The sequence below is a fragment of the Aulonocara sp. 'chitande type north' Nkhata Bay genome, linkage group LG7 (genome assembly GCF_057382095.1).
Source record: "Aulonocara sp. 'chitande type north' Nkhata Bay isolate Kocher_YH1m ecotype deep benthic linkage group LG7, A_spYH_male_GT1.1, whole genome shotgun sequence".
Lineage (NCBI taxonomy): Eukaryota > Metazoa > Chordata > Actinopteri > Cichliformes > Cichlidae > Aulonocara > Aulonocara sp. 'chitande type north' Nkhata Bay.
The window spans coordinates 18,592,368-18,617,938 of NC_141350.1; the positions used below are offsets into that span (position 1 = coordinate 18,592,368).

Genomic DNA, 25,571 nt, shown 5'->3' on the forward strand with positions numbered 1-25,571 from the left:
AAATTCATCGCCCCCTCTGGATGCCGCCGCAGTTTTGTTCATTTTCAGTCCGTTTGAGCTGCGACACAAATCTTGATGGACAGCGGCAGCCTATGCAGTGTCAGTGTGTGACCGTGTTTAGAAAAGGCAAAGGTGAAAAGAAACTGGCTGGAAGTAGAACTTGAAAGTTGCAGCGTGGTGACCAGTGCAGTCAGTTTGTGCCAGAATCGCCGTGCCAGAAGCAGAAACATGTCACACATTTTATTTAGAACTTGGAGCTGCACTAACAAAAATTGTTCGACTGCTCATCACCCTACGCATCGGAATTACAAGTTTGATTTGCAAAGAGAATTTCTTTTTGTTTTCTTAGAGGAAGTTTAAAAAAAGACCATCCTGGTTTACTTAACCGACAAGGTAGATCTTGTTTGTATACAAAAATCAACACCCATGTAGCAGATGGTAATTGACAGACTAATGCTTCCTTTCATTCAGGTCAGAAATCTCTAAATTGAACATTTTAAACTCAAGCTGGCGACGTTCCACACTGATGTCAGGCGTAAATACTCAGCTTCTTACAGCAGGCAGCATTTTAATATTTATGTCATGGATACATTCGAGAAGAGGAAGATATAAAAAGTCTGTTAAGAACATTATATACAAACTAGTGTCCAATCAAGTACATGTTTAAGATGGCTTATGACACTTACTAACCCAGGCAACGTGTAAATAGGACCAAAGGCAGATTAGAGCTTCCCAGCTTCCAGGATCTATACCCCGCCCCCGCTATCTCATAATCATGAGATTCTCTCATAATTTAAACCCATCTAAATAAAAGTGGGCTGCACCAAACAAAAATGTTAATTGGGTTAAATATACCAACCAAATGAAGAAGTGCATGTTTGGATTCACTGGGAGAGAGATAATTGATTAGTTGGTGTGGATGTTTATGGCATGTATTGATTCAGGCAGTAAACTGGTAATGAGGATTACAGATCACCTGTCAGAAATGTGCAGTAGTCAGAAGCACATTCAAGCTCACCAGAGCATTAGAAGAGCGAGTCTCGCACTTCCAAGGGAACAACTGCTATCTGGGCAATTTGTCAGAATAGCTTTTTTTTTTTTTTTTTCCCCCTTTTTCTTTTAATGGCTGAGTTCCCAGAGTTGACTCATGAACTCGTGGTGCCGCTTGTAGCCAGAAGAATACACACGTAAACACCGACTCTGTTCCAGGAAACCAAGCACATTTCCCTAAACGTCGACTAACTTTGTGGCCTGATTGGAAACTCCAAACTGGCAGGCTGTTTGATGCGGCATAGATAAAGCAGTTTATCCAATATCCTCCTTTCTCAGGGGACGGCAGAGGCACTTTAATTACACCTTTACTAAAATTGTGCTTAGTGCAGTGGCCAACAGTGAGTAGTTTGGGGTTTGATGATTCACATATAAGCGGGTGCCTGTGCTTTTGCTGAGCAGTGGCTTAATTGGTGAGATTTGCTCTAAATGCTTCTACCCAGTCACAAAAAGAAATCTTAGTGTATAGAGGCTGATGCAGCCCATTACGCTCATTACAGCTGTGCTGCATTCTCTTGTAAGTAATGCACAGTCAGTAAAAATGTGGGTTATGAAGTTGTAGAAAATAAATTTCTGTAATATAGCAAGGATGGCATTTTCTCCCTTTTTCCTGTCTTTTTGTAAAAGGCTGAAGTTGCCACTACCCGTACAGCTTTGCACTTAATTTGTCCTAATTTTCTAGAACTGTGTAAACATGCATCCTTTAATAAACATGAGTCATTTTTCTTACTTGTGTAAATGTTGTATTTTCTTTATCCCACAAAAGAACTTTAAAAAGTATAACACAGAGACACACACATCCAGAGAATAGAGATTTTATTTAGAAAAGCATCTGCTGTAGCATGTACATTTACCTGACACTTATAGTTTTTAAAAATATACACAGCTGTGTGCACACCTCAGCAAGTGATGTATTACAATAGTGTCATCTCAGTCTCGCTCACACTCTCTCTCTCTCTTTCTCACACACACACACACACACACACACACACACACGCAGGCAGGCAGCACAGATTTATTCAAAAGCTGTTTTTAATTATTCAAGTACATATTAAATTCTGCACACTGATTCAGGACGAATGCCTAAAAACTTTTGAGTGTCACAGCTATGTCCTATAATATACTGCAGGCAGGATTTAAAAGTATTTTGGTCATGAAATGAAGGTGTAAAAAAATAATTACAGACATATTAAACCCACTTTTTAGAAGAAAGGATTCCTTTAAGATCATGAGTCTTTGTAGTAGTTGTTGAAGTTGATGCGAAGCAGGAAATCTTCTAAATGTGGTTGATAGCCTCTGTTCACCAGCTTGGTCACCACTGAGAGAAGAAAGGAAGAGACATTTTTTAATGCTTTACACTCAATGAAACCAGTTTTTCAGCAAAGTCAAAAATACTAAGACTGCACAGACTAACTTATTTATTGATGCCTCACGTGAACCCCTAACAAACCTCTTTGAGCTTAGAAGGAAGATAAACAAGCTGAACTTTCATTCATACAGACAAAACAACATTCCCTGGCCTTACCTTTGAAAAGAAAGTGAGAGTAATACTTGAAGGTATTGTACGACTGCTGCATGGCAATGAAGCTTGGGTGCACTGCCTCCCCCTGCTGTTTGTCCCAGGGCTGTGCAATTAGCTGGGCCCGAAACTTGAGGATCAGGCTGAAGATGCTGTGGATGATGTTCATGACCGGAGCTGCTTTCTCCGTCAGCAAACCCCTGGAGAGGCGACGAGTGCAAAGTTTAAGAGACATGACAAGAAACTTCGGAATGACTTTCAGACGGGCTGAAGTTTGACAAATACGAGTGTGATACTGACAACCTCTCCTAATGAGATTAAATCTTTCATGGAGTTCGAGTTAGCCTCAGATTCAGCTGGAATTTTAATTAACTTGTTACGTGGAGGTTTAATTAATTTTAGATGAAATTATGGGAGCTAAATGCTACTTTGACATGCTTTGCCCGTACAGAGCCTCAAGAAATGTTGTTAATCTGCTGAACTGCAGCTGTGATCACTCAAAAGGCTGATTTTTGTTGTTGAAAAATGTATTTCATTCAGAATTTTTGATCTTGTTTTAAATTATTTCTTGACCTCTTAAAATAAATAAATTTGCCCAAAAACTAGTACCTAATCTATGCATAGTCAACAGAAAAATCAAACGGCAATAATTACTTAAGCGGCATTTCCCCATTTGCAGTTCCAGCACTCACCTGAAGATGGCTCTGTTGAGGTAGTCTGCATGTGTACGGTGGATGGCATCTAGGTCGTTGGCAGTGGCCAATTTGGCTGTGAACTCACTCCAGGACACTTGCAGGATTTGATTAGCGATGTATCCCTGTATCACCTTGACAAAATGCTGCATCTCGTGTCTGTACAGCTGCAGCTGACGGAACTGCACCGAGCGACCTGCGCCTTTCACCAGCGCTGAGAGACACAAAGGCCATCAGAACAAGTTATGCTCAGTGCTGCAAGGACCTAGAACATAAACATCTGCTGGTTACAGACTCTGACACGCAAGGATTTGTGGCTGGTATCAAATCAATGCAATAATCAAAGCCTCCAGGCTCTCTGTATTCTCTTAGTGTAACAAAAGGCTATTACAGCTGACTTTGGGCTCTGGGAACTTGTAGCAATCATCTTTTTTTGTTGTTTTGTTTTGACTTTTTGACAAAAAGTCAATATATATAAATCATTACAGAAAATAACTGATAGCTGAAACTACATTTATGAAACAGACTTTGGTGGATTGTATTTCCTGCATGTGGGACATTCACCCAGTTTACAGATGAAAACTACTAAAGGATCTGCCTGAGTCATAATATTATTTCTGTATTATTAATATTAATTCATTTAGGGGTTTTTTTTATCCATCCTATCAGGACCTCCATTTATGTAGTCTACACTGACTTTAACTGATCAATATCACCTAACCCAGGGATGCACACGGTTTTACAACAATCCCACAGGTCTGAGGTTTGCTTTGTATAAATAAATAAAAAAATCTCAACATTCTCTTCCATGTATATTTTATAAACCACCAGAGGTAACCTGGAGTTCAAGCTGGGTTCTGAATCAGCAGCTCTGTCCTCTCACCTGTTCTCTTGAGGTGAAACCAGACATCACGGAGGCTCCACACCATGTGTTTGAGCTGCAGCAGGAACGAAAACAGGCGGTTGTACTTGTTCATGCAGCTGTCTGTGATGATGATATTCAACGGCCAGTCGACCTGGGAGATGTTGCGAGAAAAAAAAGAAGAAAAAAATGTAACTGCTGTAAGGAAGAACGGCACGTGGAGCTTTGAGTGTGAAGGAAAAAGGAGCTGAGAAAAACAGGTAAAGAGAGAGTGATGGATGATGTGGGGGAGGAGAGGAAAAAGGTGTGAGTGCAGAGACGTTGACAGAGGAGGTGAGAGGATTGTGAAGTTAAGCCAGAGTGGTGAGAGAGAGGAGTTAGAGGTAGAAGAAAAATTGGGTGGAGAAATGTGCGGAAACAAAGCGAGAAGGACGAGGAGGGGAAGTGGGCCAGGACAGTTAAGACTGAGATCCACCAAAAACAGGAAGAGTCTGAGAGCCAAAGGAGGGAACGAACACTCAGGGCAATATGTGCAGCATTAGTCATTGTGCATGTCACCTAAAAGACGCGACTCCAATCGATCTATGAAGTTGAACCATTTAAGTGTGTGATAAGCTCATTTTCCACACCCAAAGCAGTTTGTCAAAACATGACAGGCTGTCACAGACAAGCTGCCACTCAGGCTGAGACAAGCACACCCATGCAAGGGTACTCGCTCATTTACCCCATTAAAACACTCAGCCTCACCTTGTAGCGCAGCTCCAAGCAGTTAAGAGAGTCCGGGGCATGTGGGTGGAAGGTCTCGGGGAGGAAGCGAAGTGCGAAGGTGAAGTTTCCAGCCAAAGGCGTGTCCCCGTGTAAGCTATACTGCAGGGCCTTGCTGAGGATGGAATTCAGGACTAAGGGAGTTAGGAGCTCGCCTGGGGTTTGGCCACTGGCCAGCTGGGTGGGAGATGGGGGGAAAGAAGAAAAAAAAGTAATGTGTTGTTGGGGCGCATGTTCATATTTAGAAAGAGCTGATTGACTCATTTAGGGTAAAAAGGAGTGATAATAAGTGAAATCTGCATTTAAGCTGGATAAACAAAACCTTCTGTCTCGTGAGTGTCAAGAGACAGGTGTACCTGATCATTTCATCAGAAAGGCAAGAAGGTGTTAGCAAAGGCTGTGCTTGTTAATTCCTGGCAGGAAGAGGTTGAAGTAAAGAGTCTAGAAATATCACACTGATGCTTCGTGTGCTTCAAAACAAGCAAACAGGGATGGAATTGGATACAAATTGCTTACAAGGTTAAAAGTTAAACCTGCTTCTCTTTATGAACGAGCCCTAAAAGCTCTAAACAGAAAAGCACAACAGCATCACCGCTGTGATATTCTTGAGATTTATGAAATATTAAATATTTTGCAAACCTAATTTTGTATTCGGATGTTTGAAAATGGTTCGCAGTACTGCACGGCCACCTTTATAAAGATTTGTACAACTTTGCTCACAGCAGATGAGCAGAACTTCAGCATTAGTGTTCAAGGTAAATCCTAATAGACGCTCCACTTTTGTGCAGAATCGTCTTTTTCATTTAAGTCCATTAAAGATCTTAACAAGCTCCCGACCAATTTGAAAAATGTAGGTTTTTAATATCTCTTCTCATCATCCAAAAAACTGTCCACACGAATCACCGAGCGCTCATCTTTTTAAAACCTTTTACAGCTTTTTCAGCCACGTAAGTACTGAGAGCATAGTCTGGCTTTGAATGTAAAGTGGACATGAAGATTTTATAATGTGTATGTGTTTTGTTGGTGGTGTGGTGCTGGACAGTTTTTAAGATTTCATGAATATAATATTATTTTGTTGTGCTTTTATTTAACGTTTATAGTTTATTTGTTATTGTGTCCACCTGTCCAGAGACTGCAGATGAACAAACACCAACTCCTAAAAAGAAATCTGGCTCTTTAACTGCTAAATACTCCAATAAATGTACTATCCACTTGCTATGTTAGCATGCAGTTAGCAAACAGTGGTATTTTAGACATTTTTAAAATAGAAAAAGCTCCCTCCAACCCCCATATATACATGTAGTCACCAAGTCTATTACTAATATCAAAATATTGATCTGATGCAGCTTTTTGGAAATTGGGTTATTGCAATTTACATGAGCGATGTTGTGAGATTATATGTGACAGAACCACAGTGCACACACAGGCTCCAGGGTACTAAATCACATTTGCAGGAGGACATACGAACCCTTAGAAACTGACCCTCTGGGTAATGAGGCAAGAAACGACTGCTATCTAACTGTGGCGTATACATTCTAAAACTGTGTTTAGAGTTATAAATGACCGGGGAATTTTCAAGGTTACCCGTGCCTGCTTTTTACAAGCAGACAACATTTAATACATGCAGCATAAATAAAACAAAATAAAAATAAAAATTCCCAAATGGAGACCGGGCATTTGACCTTGCTCTGAGATTCTCTTTCCTGTCCGCTGCTAGAATTCAACACCAGAGAGAAAGAGACAACCAGCCCATTTCAAATAAAGACAACAAAAAGATATGAAGCACAAAAGAGCGTCACCTTCTCAAACAGCAGATCGCTGAGGGACTGCGCAAATTCGCCGTCCTCCATCAGCAGGAAGTGGCGCAGCGCCTCGAAGTGTCTTTCCACACCGAGCTCCACAAAAAAGTAGTCCACCACGGCCTTGTTCACTAAAGATACACTGGGAATGGAAGGTGAGGAAAGGAATGACTAAGTTAAGTTGAGAAAAGTTTGTGCTGACTTGCAAATTTCATACAGGTTGTAGACAGTACAGGCATCAACCCTACTGAAGCTCGGAGAATATACCAGCATATTATTTTTCACCCCGTGGATGGCTTTCTATGTGGCATTACTTTAAATCGTCTCTCAGCAATTCACATTTATAAAACAGTCTGATTGTGAGAAGGTTCTCTTTCACTCAGAAGTTAGCAAGGAAGAGTCGAAAATAGATTTCTGTCAAACTCCACTGCATTGTCTATGCATGGAATAAAAATGTGTTAATAAAAATTACGAGCTAACACTAAATATTCGGCACTCTTTCTGTGTGCAGTGAGGGATGAGAAAGCCATTTCTTTTACACACAAAGGCTTGACTGCATGGGGTGCAGGAACACTGCAGGTGAAGACTGACAAGCTTGTCTGGAGTTCTGATGGAATCTTATTATTCCTGCAGCTCCGAATATATACTCGACTACAGCTTAAGTGGCCTGAATAGAATCTATGAAAACTCACACTTGCATTTCTCTAAACATTGTATTTGGCTTTAAACACAGACACTCGGTACTCACTTGTTAAGGATGTTATTACCATTTTCTAACACAAACTCTTTTTTTTCCAGACACTCACTGTGTGATGAGCGGTGCAGTCACAGAGTGTTTTATAAGGACTGGCAGGGAAACCATCTCGCTGAGTTGGACAGCTGTGGTGTCTGTGGCTCTGTGGAGTGTGGGGTCCACAGGAAGGCCCCAGGGGCCCCGAGTTACCTGCTTCAGCAGCTGACACGTAGGGGAAGAAGCTGTGAGAGAGAGATGACAGGCATGCCGCTGAGGAAATATCACTCTGACGACTGCAAACAACAGTGCCGTGCCTCAAAGTGTAAAAAAAGACCCAGAGTCATTTAAGTAGGTGAAAATGGACTCAAGCAAAATGTATTTTTCAAACATTTAACCCTCTCAAGGCAGGCGTTGCTGATTTGCAACAGTTAAAAACTAACAACCTGATTACCCCACATACATATTTTATGAGTTTTTTTACTCAGAAGTACCACTGCAGGACTTGGTTGTGCATTAGCAACAAAAAGTTTAATTTGAGCCTGAGAGGGTTAAGCTGTTATGAACCAAATGATTAATCAACTTATTGAGAACCAAAGCCTATAAATGAATATTGCTTATACTTGTTTGTTACAGCCACTGAGCTACTACCTTAACTCTTTACCTATTGAAAGCCTCCTAGCAGTAACCTTTATATCTGTTTTCTGAACTGAGCTGTTTCTCTCATATTTCAGGCCTGCTTATGGACCAAAATGAGAAATCCAGAAACTATTCTAGTGGTCGTCAAACCACATTTTTATTGATATATACCGAGGTGTCAAAACCCATCATTAAGGATCCTGGGGAGGACATCAAATCTTCTTTATAGGGGTAAAGAGTTCAAGGTGCTCTGTAATGCTCATTTCCAGCTCCATATTAATAATATTGAAGTTGGTATCTTATACTGTGCCTCTGTCATCTTCTGAGAGAAACCTTAAGGCTGCTCTTTCAAAGAGCCTATTTTCTTCTGCCCGTTTGGCCATTACAAAGTTGGAAAAGCAGGTGAGTGGGGCTTCCACGGTCACAACCACCAGCTCCATCCCTCTGTGACATCACAAAGGTCCAGGAGTAGAAAAATGTGTCAGTAACTGAGTGTTGAAAGTTGTCTGAAGTTTAGCTTTTAGGCTTACTGGGATTATTTGCACATATGCTGACCTTATTATTTGAAACTTTTGGGAGTAACCATTTATTTGTACATATAGGATTAAAATGAAGGAAAAGTAAATTGGGTCTAATTAAAAATTATTCAGAATATATACAATTACCATCACTTTGATTTTCTTGAAAAGCTATAGCATTTACTGCAAGTTGATCCTGTCATTTTGGGGGTTTTCCGTAGCCTCATATCTTTCATAAAACTTCCTAAATTATTGCTCCTGACTTTGCTCAGTGGTGTGGAACACGTATTTGTCTGAGTAGATTTCCATGACTGATTTCACAGTAACTCCAGAAACAGGGATGAATAATAGCAGCATGACTGAATGTTGAACACAGAGTGAACAAGACAGGATATTACTCCACCGAGCCACGAGGCATCCCACCCGAGCATAAAGCAGACCTTTATGAAATATTACTGCTTTTTATGCAAACCTTTGCTTGCTGATGGAGCAAATATTCAACAGCCTCTGGATTTGCAACAGTCCTGAACATGTAAAAATAATTGTTTTAATTTACATCAAGTATGTACCACAAGACTAGGCTGTTACACATTTTCACTTCTTTGCAATTTGAAATGATGTTTTAAAAAGATGTGCCCAAGGCCTACTTGGCGTAGGCTGCAGCTATTTTAATTTCTACAAGAACAGATTAGCCTTAAAGTGCTTCATGTGCTGAGTTTCATCTCATTTTCAGCAAAAAGAAAAACATAGCAGTTTTAAAGGAATTATTTGTGGTTCGTTAATGGCACAAATTAATATAAATAGTATTAAAAATGGATAGATAAGCTTATTATTTGAATGCACTGAAAATGCATTTGAAAAGGTTTTATAAAACAAAATCCTACAAGCCATAAATTGAAAATATTCTCTTGGGCACAAAAACATCAATGAGCCATTTAAATAGGAACAAACTGTTTCCGTTTTGCTGCTGTGCTGGATTTTGAATGCCAAGTACAAACTGATCAATTACACCATATGCACCTACATTATGTTACCTCTTATCCACAACACACAAAGGAGATGCCACGAGATGTGGCCAGAAATACTGTTCCACCCCACCCCTCCACCCCCACCCCTATACAAGTCGCACTTCACTTTGCCCTCAATAAACAAGTCCCAAAGGAGCCGTTCATTTCGAGCCCTTGATATTTTCAACTAACCCATTAGGTTGTAGCAGTCCTCATACTGTTCCACCTGGTATTGGGCAGCCAAAGCCAAGAGGTATTCCTGCTCGGACTTTTCTCCAGGGGACAACCCTAAACAGGTTGTCCAGGACCCCATGCCCTCAGCCAGCTGCTCACTGGGGCATTCTGACACAAAACCTAAGGAGAAGTGTAGACTAATTACTTTTTACAAAGAAAGAACATAATTTGCAGTGACGTCTCAATTTACACTACATGAAAAACACTTTACACTTCCAGCTTTTCACACCTTCATGCAAAGAGTCAGGTGACACAAATTTTGCCGTTACAATAAAACGGTGATTATGCTAAGCTTCACATGAAAATGCTAATGTGAAAACAGGGTTAACAGGGGTAATACACTTCAGATATACTACTTAATACCCCACTACAAGCCCCGAGACAACAACGTGGATACAAGGAATAATAATTTTGCAAATGAACACTAAAGAGCTTGGGTTCAATTTTATATCCTCAGAGTTCGTAACATCTTAAAAATTACTGAGTGTAACATGTGGTTAATTACATGAATGTCACAACAGAATGTGTATGTGTATAACACAGGCTTTGTTTCGTACCTTTGTTGTATTCATTGCCCTTTACTTTCTGCTGATTTCCAGTTTCTTTGTCCTTCACCACACATCCAACACCAAGTGAAGAATCTGACGAGTGTCCATAAGTACTGCCTGGCAATGGGGCAGGTTGTGGCTCAGTCCCCAACACCACACAGCCTATCCCCAGTGTCGAATCAGACGAGTGTCCATAGCTGCTGCCTGGCAGCGGTGATGGAAGCGGTTCACTTTGAGAAACAACACATCCAACACCTAAATTTGAGTCTGAAGAATGGCCGTGGGCACTGCCGGGCAGAGGAGACCGCTTGGGCTCATCTCCTGAAACTACACACCCAACACCTAACGCTGAGTCTGATGAGTGTCCGTAAGAGCTTCCAGGCAAAGGCGACAAGGATGGTTCTGCTCCAGATACCAGACAACCTGGCTGAAGGGTGCTGTCTGAAGCGTGCCCGTGCTTACTCCAACGAGGTTTTGCTTCGGGAACGTTGGACACAAACTCACCAACCTTTATATTTGCGTCAGAGGAATGACCGTGGATGCTGGGAGCAGGGAGTGGTACAACAATCTCCGATACATTTTCTCCAACTTGAATATGAGCATCTGAACTGTGCCCGTGAACACTGGGCGAAGGTAGAGGGGAAACTACATCTGGAATGAGTTCCCCAACTTTTATGTGGGCATCTGAGACGTGGCCGTGGACATTTGGAGTAGGAAGAGGAGCGACAAACTCTGAAACGTTTTCCCCAATTTTGACGTGAGCATCGGAAGCGTGACCATGGACGTTAGGAGAAGGTACAGGAGCATCGACTTCTGAAACATGACCTCCAATTTTGATGTGTGAATCTGATGCATGGCCGTGGATGTTCTGCGAGGGAAGTGCAGCAGTTACCTCTGATACATACTGTCCAATCTTTATGTGAGCATCAGAGGAATGTCCATGGATGGTGGGTGAAGTTTGACTGACATCTGAATGAGGACTGGAGAGAGGCCTGTGAAAGTCTGGCAAAGGAATATTTTTTCCATCTTTATTGTGTGTGTCTGAGCTTTGCTCTTTAGCGCCTGTCTCCTGTGGCTCCACGCCACCATCATCAGAAAGACTTGTCAGGACTTTGTGATCACCTTGGTCACCTTGCACAGTTGTAGTGGAAAGAGCCTTGTTAACCACGTCATCTTTGGATTGTCTGTCTTCTGGTTTACTTTCGAGAATCCCTGTTTCTGCATCCTGTTGGAGTATAGGTGTAGATTCCTTTTGTTCGTTGCCTGTATTTGAGCCACTCTCATCCACCTGCTGTGCTGAGGCTTGTGAAGGTTGCGCGCACACACTGCTCTTTTCAGACTCCTCTGGGGTGTGCAGGCCTAGAGAGCTGGACTGAGAGGCTCCGGCTAGCAGGCTAGTTTTGGTTACAGTTTCCTGGATTTGAGGAATTTTCTCTTCAGAGGAGATGTGAAAGGAGTGGTTTTGGATCATGTCAGGCAGGACTACAGGTCCCCAGCGGGGCCTGGGCTGGACTGACGCTTGGCCAGTGATACCCTCAAGTGGACTAAAGGGGGCACTGAAGTCATAGTCTACTAGTGGAGCTGTAGGACAGGCTTTGGGTAGGTCAGAGCCAATCTCCTGTAGAGCCATATCTACCTGCTCACTCTGAGACTTCGGAGACTTGGGAAGAAAGTCACCGATGTCAATTTCCTCAGAGATGAGGGCAGGGTCCGCTGTAACCTGTGCAATCTTTGGCGAAGGCAGATCGTGTGGTGGTGATACAGCTTCAGATTCTTGAGCCTTTGTTGTCTGCTGCTCTGACAGCTCCTGGGTGGGAAATTCCTGTCAAGATATGTTAACAATTCAATATTATGTTTCTGGAACACACATCAAGTGACATGAAGTGAAAAAAGACTGGATGTTCAAAAACTAGCTTGTTGTTTGTCGTGGAGGAATCTGTTGTGCTGAGGGAGCAGGTGACATTACTTCCAAATGAGGTCTCTCCTGACCCAAGGGATATTTTTCCAGTATGGCCTGGAAACAAATCACAAAAGGTTCGGTTACAAAGTTTTGGTTACATGTCTTTGTTTTCTATTCATTTGTAACAAACCTGAGTTTTTTGCCCGTCATCCCTGAAAAAGTGAGCACGAGCTTCATCGAGTCTCATTCGCTGCACTCTCCACATGGCTCGTCTCTCTCTGCGAGCTGCTTCCTCCGATAGACGGCTGTACTGAGCGATCAGCTCCTTCCTAGAATTAAATAAATGGAAAAAAGAATGTTAAAGTAGCTGAAGGTCTTATCCTCAGTCGCTTACTGAAGTCTGCAATAAATGCTTGTATAAATGGCCCTGCCATTCCCGAACTGACCATTAAGTGATTTTTTTTATATTTGTGCTAACGTTTTATTCATATTTGTGCATGACTGTGATGTATCCAAAATGTTTGCCCCACCTGAGCTTGTGGTTTAGAGGGACTCTGAGAGTACTGGTAACCTGTGTGCTTATAATACGTGTTGGCTTTAATTAGAACTAAATTCCTCAACAAACTACAGGCAATTAATCAGTAAGACCTGCAAAAACATGAAACCTGTGCTTTCCTTGACAAAAGCCTTATTTATCCACACATGAAAAGAATTTAGTTTTTTGCCTAGCACAGCAAGAACTGCACTACTTTTTTATTCTTCATCCTGCAGCTGAAACACAATAATTTCCCTTGTGGGATCAAAAAAGTATCCGTTTATCTATCTATCTATCTATCTATCTATCTATGGACAGTTAGAAGGTATTTATATTTTGAATAATGCAAAGGTTGCACCAAGGGAGAAGTAAGGATGTGAACTGTTTGGAGGAAAAGCTGTAGATGACAGGTGTTTTTTTTTTAAGCTATGGTACCCTCTGATCTCGGCCATGTCATTGTAGTAAATAAAAGCTTAGTGTTCACATTATTTGCTCATGGTGCTGAATCAGTTATGGAAATTTGGCACATTAAAACACGGGACACAGAACTGATGTCCCATCATGTTTGCATGAGTAGGTTGATATAGTTTTTTCAAATAAAATCTTAACAGCTGTAAAGGCAGTCAGACCTAGCTCTCTGCTCCAGCTGCTCCTCCAAAGCTTGAAGTCTCTTTTCTCTGTCCCTCAGCTCTCTGGCAAAGCTGAAGTCATCCTCCTCCTGCTTCTTCTTGGCTGCACTTCTCCACTGGCACCACACGCACATACATCATTACTGTTTATCACATGGTCTTTTCTTACTATCTGAGGATCACATGCAATACCTGACAATACACAGTTTAATCTAGGCACTCCTATTCACACACTTTTTTTTACCCTCTCTCTCTCTCTTTCATGTCTTACTACCTCTTGCTCCTGCTCCAGGTGCTGTTTCAGTTCCTCAAAACGCTCCCTCTTCTTGGCCTCCTCAGCCAGACGTTGTGACACCTGGCGTCCTACAGGAGGCGGGGGAGATAACAGTGAGCTGTTTACCCCTCCACACACACAGAAAAGTACATAACATTCTTGTCTGCCTCTCGCACACACTTAAACAAGACAACATCACCATCTGCCCCATATAAACAAGCTCAAATATGCCCGTGCCAAGACACGCAAAGCGCATCAGGCTGAACACTCCCCCCCCCACCCAGCCACCACTGCCCCCCAACAGTGCCACACATCCTCTGAAGTAATAAATGATGTGAAGAGTGAGAGCTAAACTGTGCAAGTGATGATTAGATTTCACAACCCATGGTACTGGAAAGTATTCAAAGCCTTCCTCACTGCAATTGCCCCATGCATCTCCTCTGCTCTCCCGAGGGGTGGGAATGGAGCTGAAGGAAGCTCTCGCATTTAGCAATCAACAAGCGAATCAGGCTTATACTTAGAGTTGAGCCATTTGTTAAAGGTATACCCAGCAGGATGTGGGTTATGCATGTACGTCACGCAGTATATAAAATTCTACTTACAGTGTATGTATATGTGTGTGTGTGTGTGTGTGTGTGTGTGTGTGTGTGTGTGTGTGTGTGTGTGTGTGTGTGTGTGTGTGTGTGTATATAAATGTTACACTGACCGCGGATGCTCTCCAGGGTTTTGGCTGCTGACTCTCTGACCTGATTGATCAGCTCCTGGCGTGCCTGCTCTGCCCTCAGGGCCTAACAATAGACAGAAAAAAAAATATCATCATTAACAAAGATCTATGTCCCTGCCCTGTCTCTCACCTCTCCTCCCCCTCCTCAGCCAGAGGCTCACACAAGATCCGCCATACAAGCCAGGTTGTTACACTAAATCAAGTACAAGCTCGAGACTTCATCCACATCATTTTAATGACTGGCTGCTGAAATCCTCTGTACTTGAAGAGCAGTGCCACTTTGATGGATTGTGTAATGTAAAAAAAAAAAAAAAAAGCGGAAAAAAAAAGTTCTCCTTTCTCTTTGACTTACAGGACAAGACCTGTAATCAAACACTGTATATAAAAGATGGACACACCCTCTGGATCTAAAAAGCATAGAAGGAATTTCTGTAAAAAGATCATTGTCTGGATATGAATTTGCTGAATCACAGAACAAGATTTTAAGCAGTGGAAGCGTCCTGGTTTCTGTTTTTCAGTCTGATTACTACTAACCAATCCTGGCTTTCTTGGCATGCAGGCTAACAGTCAGCAAAAACTTTGGACTGTATTTGCTTAACTGCAATCCTGAAACCATCAACTGCTATTTGACAGTAATCACAGTTTCCATAAGTTTAGTAAAACTAAATTACATTTTTTTTTAGTTTATTAGTGTAATCTGCCTAAGGAGGATGTATTAAGACTGAGTCAACTGCCTTCCCAAACTGTTGTGTTTGTATTGAAATATCTATTAAATTTACTCCAGCTGGTAGTGTAAGACTGCACACCTTTGGACCAAGAGTCGCAAGTTCAACTCCCGCCCGGCAGTGGTATCTAGTAAGGGTCCTGGCTATTCCCCCCATGCTAAAACCAAGCCCTGAAATGGTGCAGCCATGTCTGCAGCCTGTCTGCTTGGAACATTTCACTACATGTTGTACTCTGTATGATAGCGTATGTGACGAATAAAGGTTCTTTGTTGTTGTTGTCCAGAAATGGAAACCAAACTGAATTGAAACAAAAGGTAAATAAAGACTGAAATGAATTAATGAAACAAAAATACAAAACTAAACTGTGTTCACAGATTAATGTGAAAGAACCCTAAATCTGCATATACTGTTCATTTGGGAATAGACAGCCCCATGTAGTCCAGTGTAACTATTGTGTAAGTCTGCAGTATCCTCATTTTTTAGTCAGATACAACCCCCTGTTGTTGTATTCCGTTTCAAAAACCTAGCGAGACAACTGCCAAAACGCCAAACTTAGGCTTTAAATGCTAGTCCACAAACCAATGGATGGCATCTTGGTGGCTATGTCCATATAAATATGGACTACATATAGTCTATGGTAATGATTTGTCTTGTTAAAGTTCCTTTTTCACTGCCTCGACTCTAGGCTATATAGCTGAAAAGCTCTCATAAATGTAACTGATGATTTTGAGCAATGAGAAAATCTCAGACTCAGAAAAAAAGAAGAAGAAAAACACATCACAGACATCTAAGATGCACAAGAATATCCATGTGTGTCATTACTTGTTCCTCCCTGCTGATAGCACTGTGCTTTGCAATTCTCTCCATGCGTCCACGATACACTGCACAGTCTCTCTCAATCTCCTCCACCTCCTGGAGAGAGAAGGTGACAGCGATGCGGGGTACTGGCAGCTCCGACCAGCAGATGTAGTGCTGTGGACACACAGTTGACAGAATCTTAGTATCATAAAAAGAGGGAAAAAAAATTTCACGGATCAATTCGGATGACTCATTTGGTGGATTTTGACATATTTTATAACCCCAGAGTTTCTTTCATATTAAAATATGTGTTACCAGCTGTCTGAAAATGTAACTCATTTTTACAGCTACCAGCACAACACAAACTAGCAATGAATTTAGGATGATGTTGAAGACCAGTATGGGAATGAATTTGAAATAGAAGCTATGCAATGACCTGGTTATGGTGGTGCTGCTTCTAATTTAAAAAAAAAAATCAAAGTGTTCATTATTCCATCATACAAATCTGTTATACTGTGTTTAACGAAGAAAGCATAATGCAGACACTGTAACTGGCCTTGTTCCCGTTTATGATCTTATGACTGCATGGGATTAAATCAGAGTCAAACCTTCAGAAACTGTATTAATTACTGCCAAAATTGAAAAACTAAAATGGATATCAAAAGATCCCCTGGCCCCAAGACTTCAGAAATGAATAATTACATTGCCTGTGACATAAGACACTTCACAAAATATGGAGAGTTGTTTTTTTGTTTTTTGTTTTTTTTTATCTAAATCACACCGTGCCTCTTGTGCGTTTGATTGTTTCATGTAATTATGTTACCATGAATCAGTTTTTGTACTTTTATTCAAATATGTATGGTTTCCTTTGTGCGCTTGTTTTGCATATCGGTTTTATGCTGTACATTGCATTACGCATTTCATTCAGAAGATAACGGTAACAAAGTATTTCTTTAATTAAAGACATGGATTCATGTGCCATATCAGCTAGTAAGCACATTAATGCCCATCACTTCACTCTTGTGTTTTTAATCCATAAATTCTTCCTAGGTATTGATAACTACCCTGCAGGCTAGAAAGACTCAAGCATCAGGGGAAAGAACAGAGAGAGGAAAAGTTACAGAATGCCAATTAGAAACAAAGGTCCTACAGCTTAGGTCATGGAGGTCAGACTGTAAAAAACATCATGCTGGGCAATCAGCAGGTAGGGAAGTTATGCAAAATACATTTTCATGAAAACTTCACCACTTTACTGATTTTTCCCCTGGTTTGCTATATAAGTGATTCATTTACTTACAATTTAAGTTCTTTTTGGTCAAATGTGAAAACTTTCTACATTCTCTTGTTATGATACTAAAGTGAATGAATTTGAAGCTTCAACTCCTGGTTGACAAGAGGCGGACCAATTTACTGGCAGGCTAATCTTTTTCAATTTATCAGGATGTGTATTTATGATGGTTAATAAATGTAAGGAAGAGAAAGAACAACCACCCTTCAACCATGTTGACGGTGCATAGTTTGTCCACCAAAGAACACTCTGTCAGTGTACATACGACTAATGAAAACCATTGGAGAATATTTTTGACAACCAGCTGAGTGATTTAAAAAGTAATATTTCATGATACCTAGGACACCAATAGCAATATTATTCTTTCCAAAGCAGGAGTCAAACATGAGTATGGAAGATGAAAAATCTGCCTGACAATAACAGGAAATGTATCACAATTCTGATGACAGCATATTAATAAAGTTTCAAAGAGACCACGTTCCCATCTGTTGCAGTAATGATTGTTTTTTCCACTATTTCTGGCCAGTATGGAGTTTCAAGTGAATAGAATTTGTACTGTGGCATTTATAATCAAGCACATACAGCCAGTTCAATTGATATCAACAGCAATAACAGAGGAAAAATGGCTAGGTACTTTTAACCATTTCTCAACATGTTTTCTGTATTTACAAGACTCAAAAATTCTATACTGGGCAAATTAAGAAGGCTATCTACGTTATATATATGTATATCTACATAAATGTGGATCTGTGAATGTGCAAAACAAACCTGTGGGCAGCAGATTTTGAGGAAGTTGATAGTCTTTCCACACACATACACATCATTGGCAATGTGTCTCAAGAAGACTGGCACACAATCTTCCACATCCTTTGAGATCAGAGTGTAGCCTTGGACCCAGAAGTGTTTGTCTGCAGGAATTCAAAGATGTCTATTACATGTTGTCCTACAATTTAGAGTAAGTAGTTTTCGTGGTCCATTATGCCTCTTATAACAGCACATCGTACCCGGCACTGAAACATCTTAAAAGCAATGGTGGTGGAGTAATACCCAGCCCATGCTGGGGCTGAAACTTTTCCTTATTAGTATGACTTACGGGGCATGGCAAAACTCTGGCTGCTTGAATTAACTCTTGGAAATTGTTAGCTCTTAGCTCAGTGATCCTCAGCAAAAAGTATAAGAGAACATGAATGCACGAGGCTTCCAGAGCTCTTTACAGAAAGCCCGCGGCTTGCCAAGAAAGCTTAGCTGCTGATTGCTTCCTTGGCCGATGGAGTTCGAGGAGAACAATGACATTTGTGTGTCCTCCAAAAAAGCAAGAGTGTGAAGTGCAGAGGTTCGCTGCAGGAGTTGATGAGGTGTAGCCGATGAGCAAATGGACCTGTTAGTCAGACAAAGCTGAGGTGGTGGTCTGACCTTGAATGGGGTGTTGCATGACGTACAATATTTGGACAGTCTTGATTCATGTAGCAGTATATATATGGAGTAACTGTCAAAATGGAAATAAAAAGAAATGTATACAAAAATGTTTACAAAAAACGAATAAACTAAAATGGGATGCTTTCACGTACAATTCTGCCTGGCTAACAATTTAAAAACCAGAGAACCAAAAATCAGCAAAATCCAAAAGTTGATACCATCAAACGGCAAACATTTTTTTCTTACCCGAATAATTAAATTATCAGCCAATTAACAAAAATATTTAGTGGTTAATCATCTGTTCAACTGACTAATCAATCACTCAGTGACTGGACTGACACACATATCTTCATACACGTCACTACCAAGCACAATCTCATACACACACTCACGCACACCTTCATGCACCAACGTACTTTTTGCACAATACTCACTCTTTTGCACATCTATTGCACTTTTGCGTCCTCACTGTCTTGTGTCTGTATCGTTGCGCTCTGTCTGGTGTTGCACTGTCTTTGTTATGTTTTTTTGCAATTTTTGCACATTGCACTTTATGTAGTCCTGCGTTGATTGTCTGTTATACATCATATGTAGCACCATGGTTTGGAGGAACGTTGTCTCGTTTCACTGTTTACTGTACCACTGCATGGTTGGCATGGTTGCCACTTGACTAATATTCAATTATTCTCAAATGATTCGGTGAGATTTGAACCCTGGCCTTTTTCTTTCTTTTTTTTTTTTTTTTATTGTTTTTTTTCTGATCCTTTAAGGACTACACCCAGGACTGTTAACAATAAAAAAATAATATATAGCTGTTCATCTTCTGATAATAGCAACAACAATCAAATGACAGATAAGCTACAACAACATTTGTATATAGTAAACAGCTATTGTAATGTTTATTTTTCAAGTTTTGATATTAATGAAATTAAAGCCATTACACAATACAGATAAGATGACCACAGATGAAAAATTAGACATGACAATGAAAAGCAGTGTGAGCAAAGCAACATACAGAGACACACAAAGTCCCTCAGATCCTGCAGAGTACAAACGAGTCTATTTTGGCCTCAAAGCCTCTTTGGTCTCTTCTGGTCTCCCCAAGGGATCAAGTCATTAATAAAGTCATTAATTTTTCTGGAAGCAAAAAATAAATTCAGCAGGTCCATGTGTGTCCATGGCAATTAAACCAGAACCAGAATAGTTGTACCAGCTAAAAAGAATAAAGGACCACTACTTATTTGTATGGCTTACTGAGTGAAGATATCTCTGGTTCTTCCAGCTGGGGTATCTGATTCAGTTTCCCACTGATTATCGTGCAATAACGTCATGACAGCTTTTATAGACACAAGGACAAATCCTACTAGGCAACAAACGCTGTAATAAAATCTATTTTTTTCTGCTCAACTATGTATCTGGCAGGTTTTTCATTTTCAGAGCCTGGAGACCGAAGCCAAGGTTTTGATACGGTGACATGTGTGTATATGTGTGTGCAAGTACTGTGTCTCCTCACCTCTGTAGCTAAGGTATTCCTCATTGACCTGGATCATGAACTCTCCATAAACATCACGAAACACGCCACTGTACACCCAGTCAGACACAAACCTAAGTGAGGCACAGAAAAACAAAACAAAATAGTGGTGTCACTCTTAGACAGATTTATCAACCATTTAGCTATATCACTAAAATAATATAGGATATATTTTGCTGTTTTCAGGATGCCTGTCTGCACGGGGCGCATAGAAACTGACCGTGTATAAGGTTCACAGCTGCTCTTCAGCAACGAAAGAAGAACAGGGTAGTTCTCGTTGCTGCAGTTATTCTGTGCTTCATTGTACAGGTAGGACAGCAGTTTAACACCCTGAGGAGAGCCACACGGCACTAAGCTGACAACTCATCTGATAGGCTAAACACAACTGTGATAGAAGACATATTGCAGTTTGCAGATAAAAGAGCACTCACCACAGGGAAGGTGGCCTGGCCTGCACCCAAAGGCCCATCCACACAGCACAGTTCTGACAGGTATCTTAGATTAAAAGAAAGCAAAGCATTTTTGATTTGCTGATATTTACATCAAGGTCCTCTTTGAAAGGATATGGCTGTACTGTCAACTAAGTGAGGTGGAGGTTCAAAATGACAAAGTTAACACCAGAAAACCAGCGTGTAAAAAGCATTTGACCTCACCTGAGTTGGCGACCCACTTTGCGGAAGAGAAAGCCAATGGTCAGCAGGCTAAGAGTGGGTGGCGTACTAAGAACGCAAGCCCTGTAGTAATGCAGATACTTCCTCAAGCCACCGGTAAAAGCCTAAGAGATGGAATATATGTTCACAGATTAAAATGCATGTGGACTTCTTTCTGTGTTGGATTTTGTTGCCTGCTATGGACTGCTTCATTTAGGGCACTTTAATTTTTTTCTTTCCCTGTTTTTATATATTATATAATATTTTTAGACGTATTTATTTATTTTGCTGCGTACGCAAATAAGATGCTCATGTGTTTGTCTCAAAGTGCCCATTCAGGAAGATTATTTCCAATTTCTGAACACAACACTATTAACAACAGTACAATGCAAGCAGAGAACTTAGAGGAAATAATTTGCAGCGTTAGTGGTATTAACGATGCTTATGCAAACATACCTGGAAGACTAAGCCCTTCTTGTCAGCACTCTGCAGAGAAAAGCGGCTGAGCCTCAAATAATAGGTGCCGTACTGGGCCAATTCCCCCAAGAGACGAGACACGCTCTCTGGAGAGGCTCCTGACACACACACACCGGGCCTGATGTCAAACTGAACACTCTAAGAAGGGAAACGCATATTGACAGATGGTGGACAAAACACAATAAATAACTGTACAGTCTAATAAAATCCAATAAAACAGCCCGGCAGCAAAGACTGTCTTTAGTGCATTCGATATTGAATTTTGCCAAGGCTGTAGAAGAGTCACGTCCATGGTGATTTTTGAAGGCACGGCTTCTGCTGGTATTATTTTAGACTGCATCACATAATCTGCTGTGTGTTATTTTTGTTATTTTTTTCTTTCACATTGATTTTTTTTATAGAGATATTTACAGTACTTCAAGACAGCACACATCTGGGGGCCTTGATCCACAGCCTTGATTGCACTTGCAGTAAAGAAAACACCTATGTAACTATAGAAACAAAATTTGACCTCAAGGCAACCCAATGAAGGAGGCAGGACTCACTTAGATAACAATATACACATACACATATATACAATATATTCTTTATATAGTTTCAAAAAACCAAAAGTGGGCGAGGGTGATGATTATTTATTTGGTTTGCCAATTTTATGAGAATACATTTAATTTCCTTGCACTGCCATATGCCCCTAATGCATTCTGCCGTCATTTATAGCCATCCTTGTTTCTCTCCTCTGCTCCGGCTTCACTGTGTGTAAAACCACTCACCATAAGCACAGAGCAGGGCAATGAAGCAAAGTAAAGATTGCATTACTCGAGTTGAAGACAACTCGCCACATTACTGCAACTGCACAAAAAGCTTCCCAGCAAATGTTAATCTGCGTAAAACAACAGGGGCAAATGACTGAGATTTGTCGTTATAACAAAGAAGGAAGTGGGAAAAGCTATGTCTGCCCCGTACCCCCTGGGGCCCCACCAGCAGCAGTCAGCCAAAGGGAAACACTGATGTTAATCATAAAAATATGCCGGAGAGTCAAGATAAGGAATTGAGAAGTAAACAAGATAAGTAGGATGCACTTTATGTTGTAAAAATAAGTATAATCTTCCGACAAAAAATAAGAATTTAATGGGAAACAATAAACTACCAGCAGAGCTCCCCTGGGTTTTTGTGTTCAGAATTAGGAATATTTTATTTTATTTCATGATCATTTAATCAGGCAGCTGACTTAAGCATACACTTCACACTGTTACATTTTATGAGTCAGTACAGCTTGTTTATATGCACGAATTTCCCATTATATCACATTCCAGCTTCTCCTTTTAATCTGTTTTTCTATTTGTAGCATGTCACGGCGCTTTTAGTTACTTTTATCACTTCTGCCTGACAGACTACTAAAAAACAAAAAAAAACAAAAAACAAATAAAGTGCATTTTAGAGACTAATAAAAGATAACGAACTGCACCTGGTTGAGAGGAAAAGTAGTAGAAGCCACTCCAATCAGGACGTTAAGGAGATCAGACACCAGTTGCTTCTGGGAGTCCAGGGGTAAGGGGAGGACAGGAGACGGTGTGCTCGTGCTCACCACCCTCATTTCACCCTCCCAAAGCCGATAGAGCTGATCAAAGGCCTCCCTGCCTCCCTCTGTTAGATAGAAAGACTCCCTTTTTCCAGGTGGGCTAGTGAGACAAACGAGGCATTCAGTTCAGTTTTCCAGAGGGAAGAAAAATACAAAACCCAAAAAAACTAAGCAAGTGGGCCTCTCCAATACCTTGATGACTCTGTAGTTAATAGTGTATGTGTCATTATGTCATTTTCTAAACTAAAGGCTTTGGTTTTATTCAGGATACTCTTGAATTCAGTATCTACCAGCTAAAGTGGATTTCTGTTCATTTATATGTCACAGATTTTGTTGTCATTTAACATTTAGATGTTTATTTATATTAAACCTCACAACCCAAACACAGACTGGTTTATTTTTTTCAAAAATGCTTTTTTTCCACATTTTCATTAGTTTGGCATCTTCGGTCTTACAAAAACGTAAGCAAGCTTCTATGATTCAATCTATCATTATTTATATTTTTTTCAGCTTTTTCCTGGCATTTTATAGACCCATCAATTATTTCAAAAAGGCAGAACAATAAAACTATGAAAAGAATCAGTAGTTGCTCTCATATTATAGTGAGGAACTAGATTTACAACTGTTAGTGGGTTACAGCTGTTTTTTTTTTAAATACGAAAAGAAGTTTGGCATGCTTACAGCATAATCAAATTGACACATCACTTACCAGCCAACAGACTCCCAGCAGCGGCGTCTTCCAGGCTCAAATGTGCGTAGAGCCTCCCAGATATCAAAGTCTGGAATGGGGCTAGGCTCTGACTGAGAGTCTGGGGTCAGGTTGGAGGCTGACTGGAAGCCCTCATCTTCACACTGATCTAAACAAGGAGGCACCTGCAGAGAACAACAAAGAGAGAGTGCATAAAGCAATGCAAAGATAAATTATTTAAATCAAACACTGTGCAAATATGAATACGCTGAGCTGCTGAAGTGGACATATGATAAAACAGCCTAAGCTAAACTAAATATATTACTTAAGGATATAATATGGTGTCTTACTCGTATCGCCAACCCTGTTACATCAATATTACTGGGGATTGGAGGCAGATCTAGTCTTATGTCCATGTCTGAGGTGCGAGTGTGCTGGAGTGCTCCAAACAGGGTCAGCCTGGTCTCCTTTTCAAATCTTTCTTCTGCTTCTAGTTTTGTTCTCAAAGTTAGCAGTCCTGTGCCAGGTGGAGCATCCATCAGCCTCTGAGTTCCATACAGACTCTCCAAAGTCCCCCATTCCTCCCCACACACCAGACCCCATGCCCGGGCCTCCAGCCTCTGCAAGTCCTCACTTTGGTAGCTCCATGGTTGAGGCATCCGCAGCACAGGCCTCTCTCTTCTCATATAGTCCCTGCTGAACGAGGTAGGGGGAGGAGGTGCCGACCCAGCAAGGTTCACAAGAAGGTCAAGGACTGCATCCACTTCCTTCAAACCAGAGTATTCTCCCTCCGGCAGCCTCCCGAGCTGCTCTTCCAGCCTTTCTGCTTCCTCTCGACAGCCAGCCACACGTAAATCAAAACATATCATCAAGACTTTATTTCTCGGTGGTGTATTAGCTGTGGCACTCAGTCCTGGTGCAGGTCCTTTGGTGCCATCTTGAAACAGGTTAGACAGGAGGGCACCGTAGGCACGTTTTTTAAGAGCCCTGTGGAAACTTTCTCTTGAGACTCCTCCCAGTGCTCTGCGCTTCCATGACACCCCAGAAAGGCTGCAGTCACACAGGGCACTCAGCAGTTCAGTGATGCTGCTGCTGGTACAGCTGGGCATCATGCAGTTGTTAAGGCTTGGGTTCATGGTAGCTCTCTTGCCTCAGCCTGTATGAGTAAAACAAACAAGTTTTAGGTGATTGCTTTTAGAACAACTGTAACTATAACAGACGTTTTCCTAACAACACATAGACATCAGACAATAACTCAGTCCAACCAACACTGGTAGACATATTACTGTTGAATACTTCCTTTATAAACCACAGTATACGTACGTGTGTGCGTATGTATCCTATACATAGTGCGCTTACTCTGGCTGTTTTTATATGTATACTGTGTCAGCTAACTAGCATCACCGTTAGCCTTATTAGCTAACGTTTGCGATATCAAACGGCATGTTTTTGTTTCTTTAGCAAGCCCTGTGCTGTTCCGAGCTAAAACTATATTTCCTTCTTGTAGTTTTCTATCTTCTTGGTATAGTATTATATGTATTAATTCACCTGAAAATTTGAACCTTGCATCCACCTCCAGCGACTCCTCCCGTGCATGCTACCGTTTGTTGTGACCAATGTACCTCTGCATCGATTAGCCTTCCAGCTACGTTTAAGCGCAATAACAGTCGGACCAATTATATATTTATTTCGATTTTGTTTTTGTTTTTTACTTCAGCTACAAATTAATATGCAGTGTTGCTGCACTTAGGAGCTAAAAGCAAGCTAGGCGCCTCATTCATCTTCCATCGTCCGCCGCAAGGAAACAAGAAACAGTAGATCTGCCTCCCCCTGTCTCTGATTGGACAATCAAGTTCTCCTCTGCAAACGACTGGCTAATGATACTGCAGAGGGCAGACTGATTGGTCCGTTTTGTTCGTCTGTCAGGGGATGAGAAAAGTGTCATTTGTAACCGCGCTTTTGCTGCATTCAGGTGTTACACGAAAAATGTACTT

The 25,571-nt window shown here is 41.0% G+C and overlaps 1 protein-coding gene across 1 annotated transcript; it reads right to left on the bottom strand.

Moving 5' to 3' along the window:
* Positions 1 to 1,849: 1,849 nt before the first annotated feature.
* tubgcp6 (tubulin gamma complex component 6) lies at positions 1,850 to 25,399 on the bottom strand. The gene is made up of 25 exons (XM_086299211.1): positions 25,126 to 25,399; positions 23,928 to 24,733; positions 23,599 to 23,762; positions 22,776 to 22,989; positions 21,290 to 21,448; positions 20,837 to 20,958; positions 20,615 to 20,678; positions 20,404 to 20,513; positions 20,166 to 20,257; positions 18,005 to 18,144; positions 15,973 to 16,122; positions 14,408 to 14,489; positions 13,702 to 13,790; positions 13,428 to 13,543; positions 12,454 to 12,592; positions 12,330 to 12,377; positions 10,373 to 12,185; positions 9,774 to 9,935; positions 7,494 to 7,662; positions 6,688 to 6,829; positions 4,871 to 5,065; positions 4,145 to 4,277; positions 3,262 to 3,475; positions 2,576 to 2,769; positions 1,850 to 2,368 (listed from the first exon to the last, which is right to left on the bottom strand). The coding sequence occupies exons 2-25, from the start codon at positions 24,711 to 24,713 to the stop codon at positions 2,277 to 2,279; spliced, it is 5,589 nt and encodes a 1,862-aa protein (XP_086155337.1). The 5' UTR covers positions 24,714 to 24,733; positions 25,126 to 25,399; the 3' UTR covers positions 1,850 to 2,276.
* Between the last annotated feature and the right edge of the window lie 172 nt (positions 25,400 to 25,571).

Coding starts and splice junctions, on each gene's coding strand:
- tubgcp6 (XM_086299211.1), bottom strand. CDS start 24,713: ATGAACCCAAGCCTTAACAACTGCATGATGCCCAGCTGTACCAGCAGC. Junction 12,186..12,329: donor AGGAGAGACCTCATTTGGAA/GTAATGTCACCT, acceptor ATATCTTGACAG/GAATTTCCCACCCAGGAGCT. Junction 4,278..4,870: donor GCTTGGAGCTGCGCTACAAG/GTGAGGCTGAGT, acceptor AACATCTCCCAG/GTCGACTGGCCGTTGAATAT.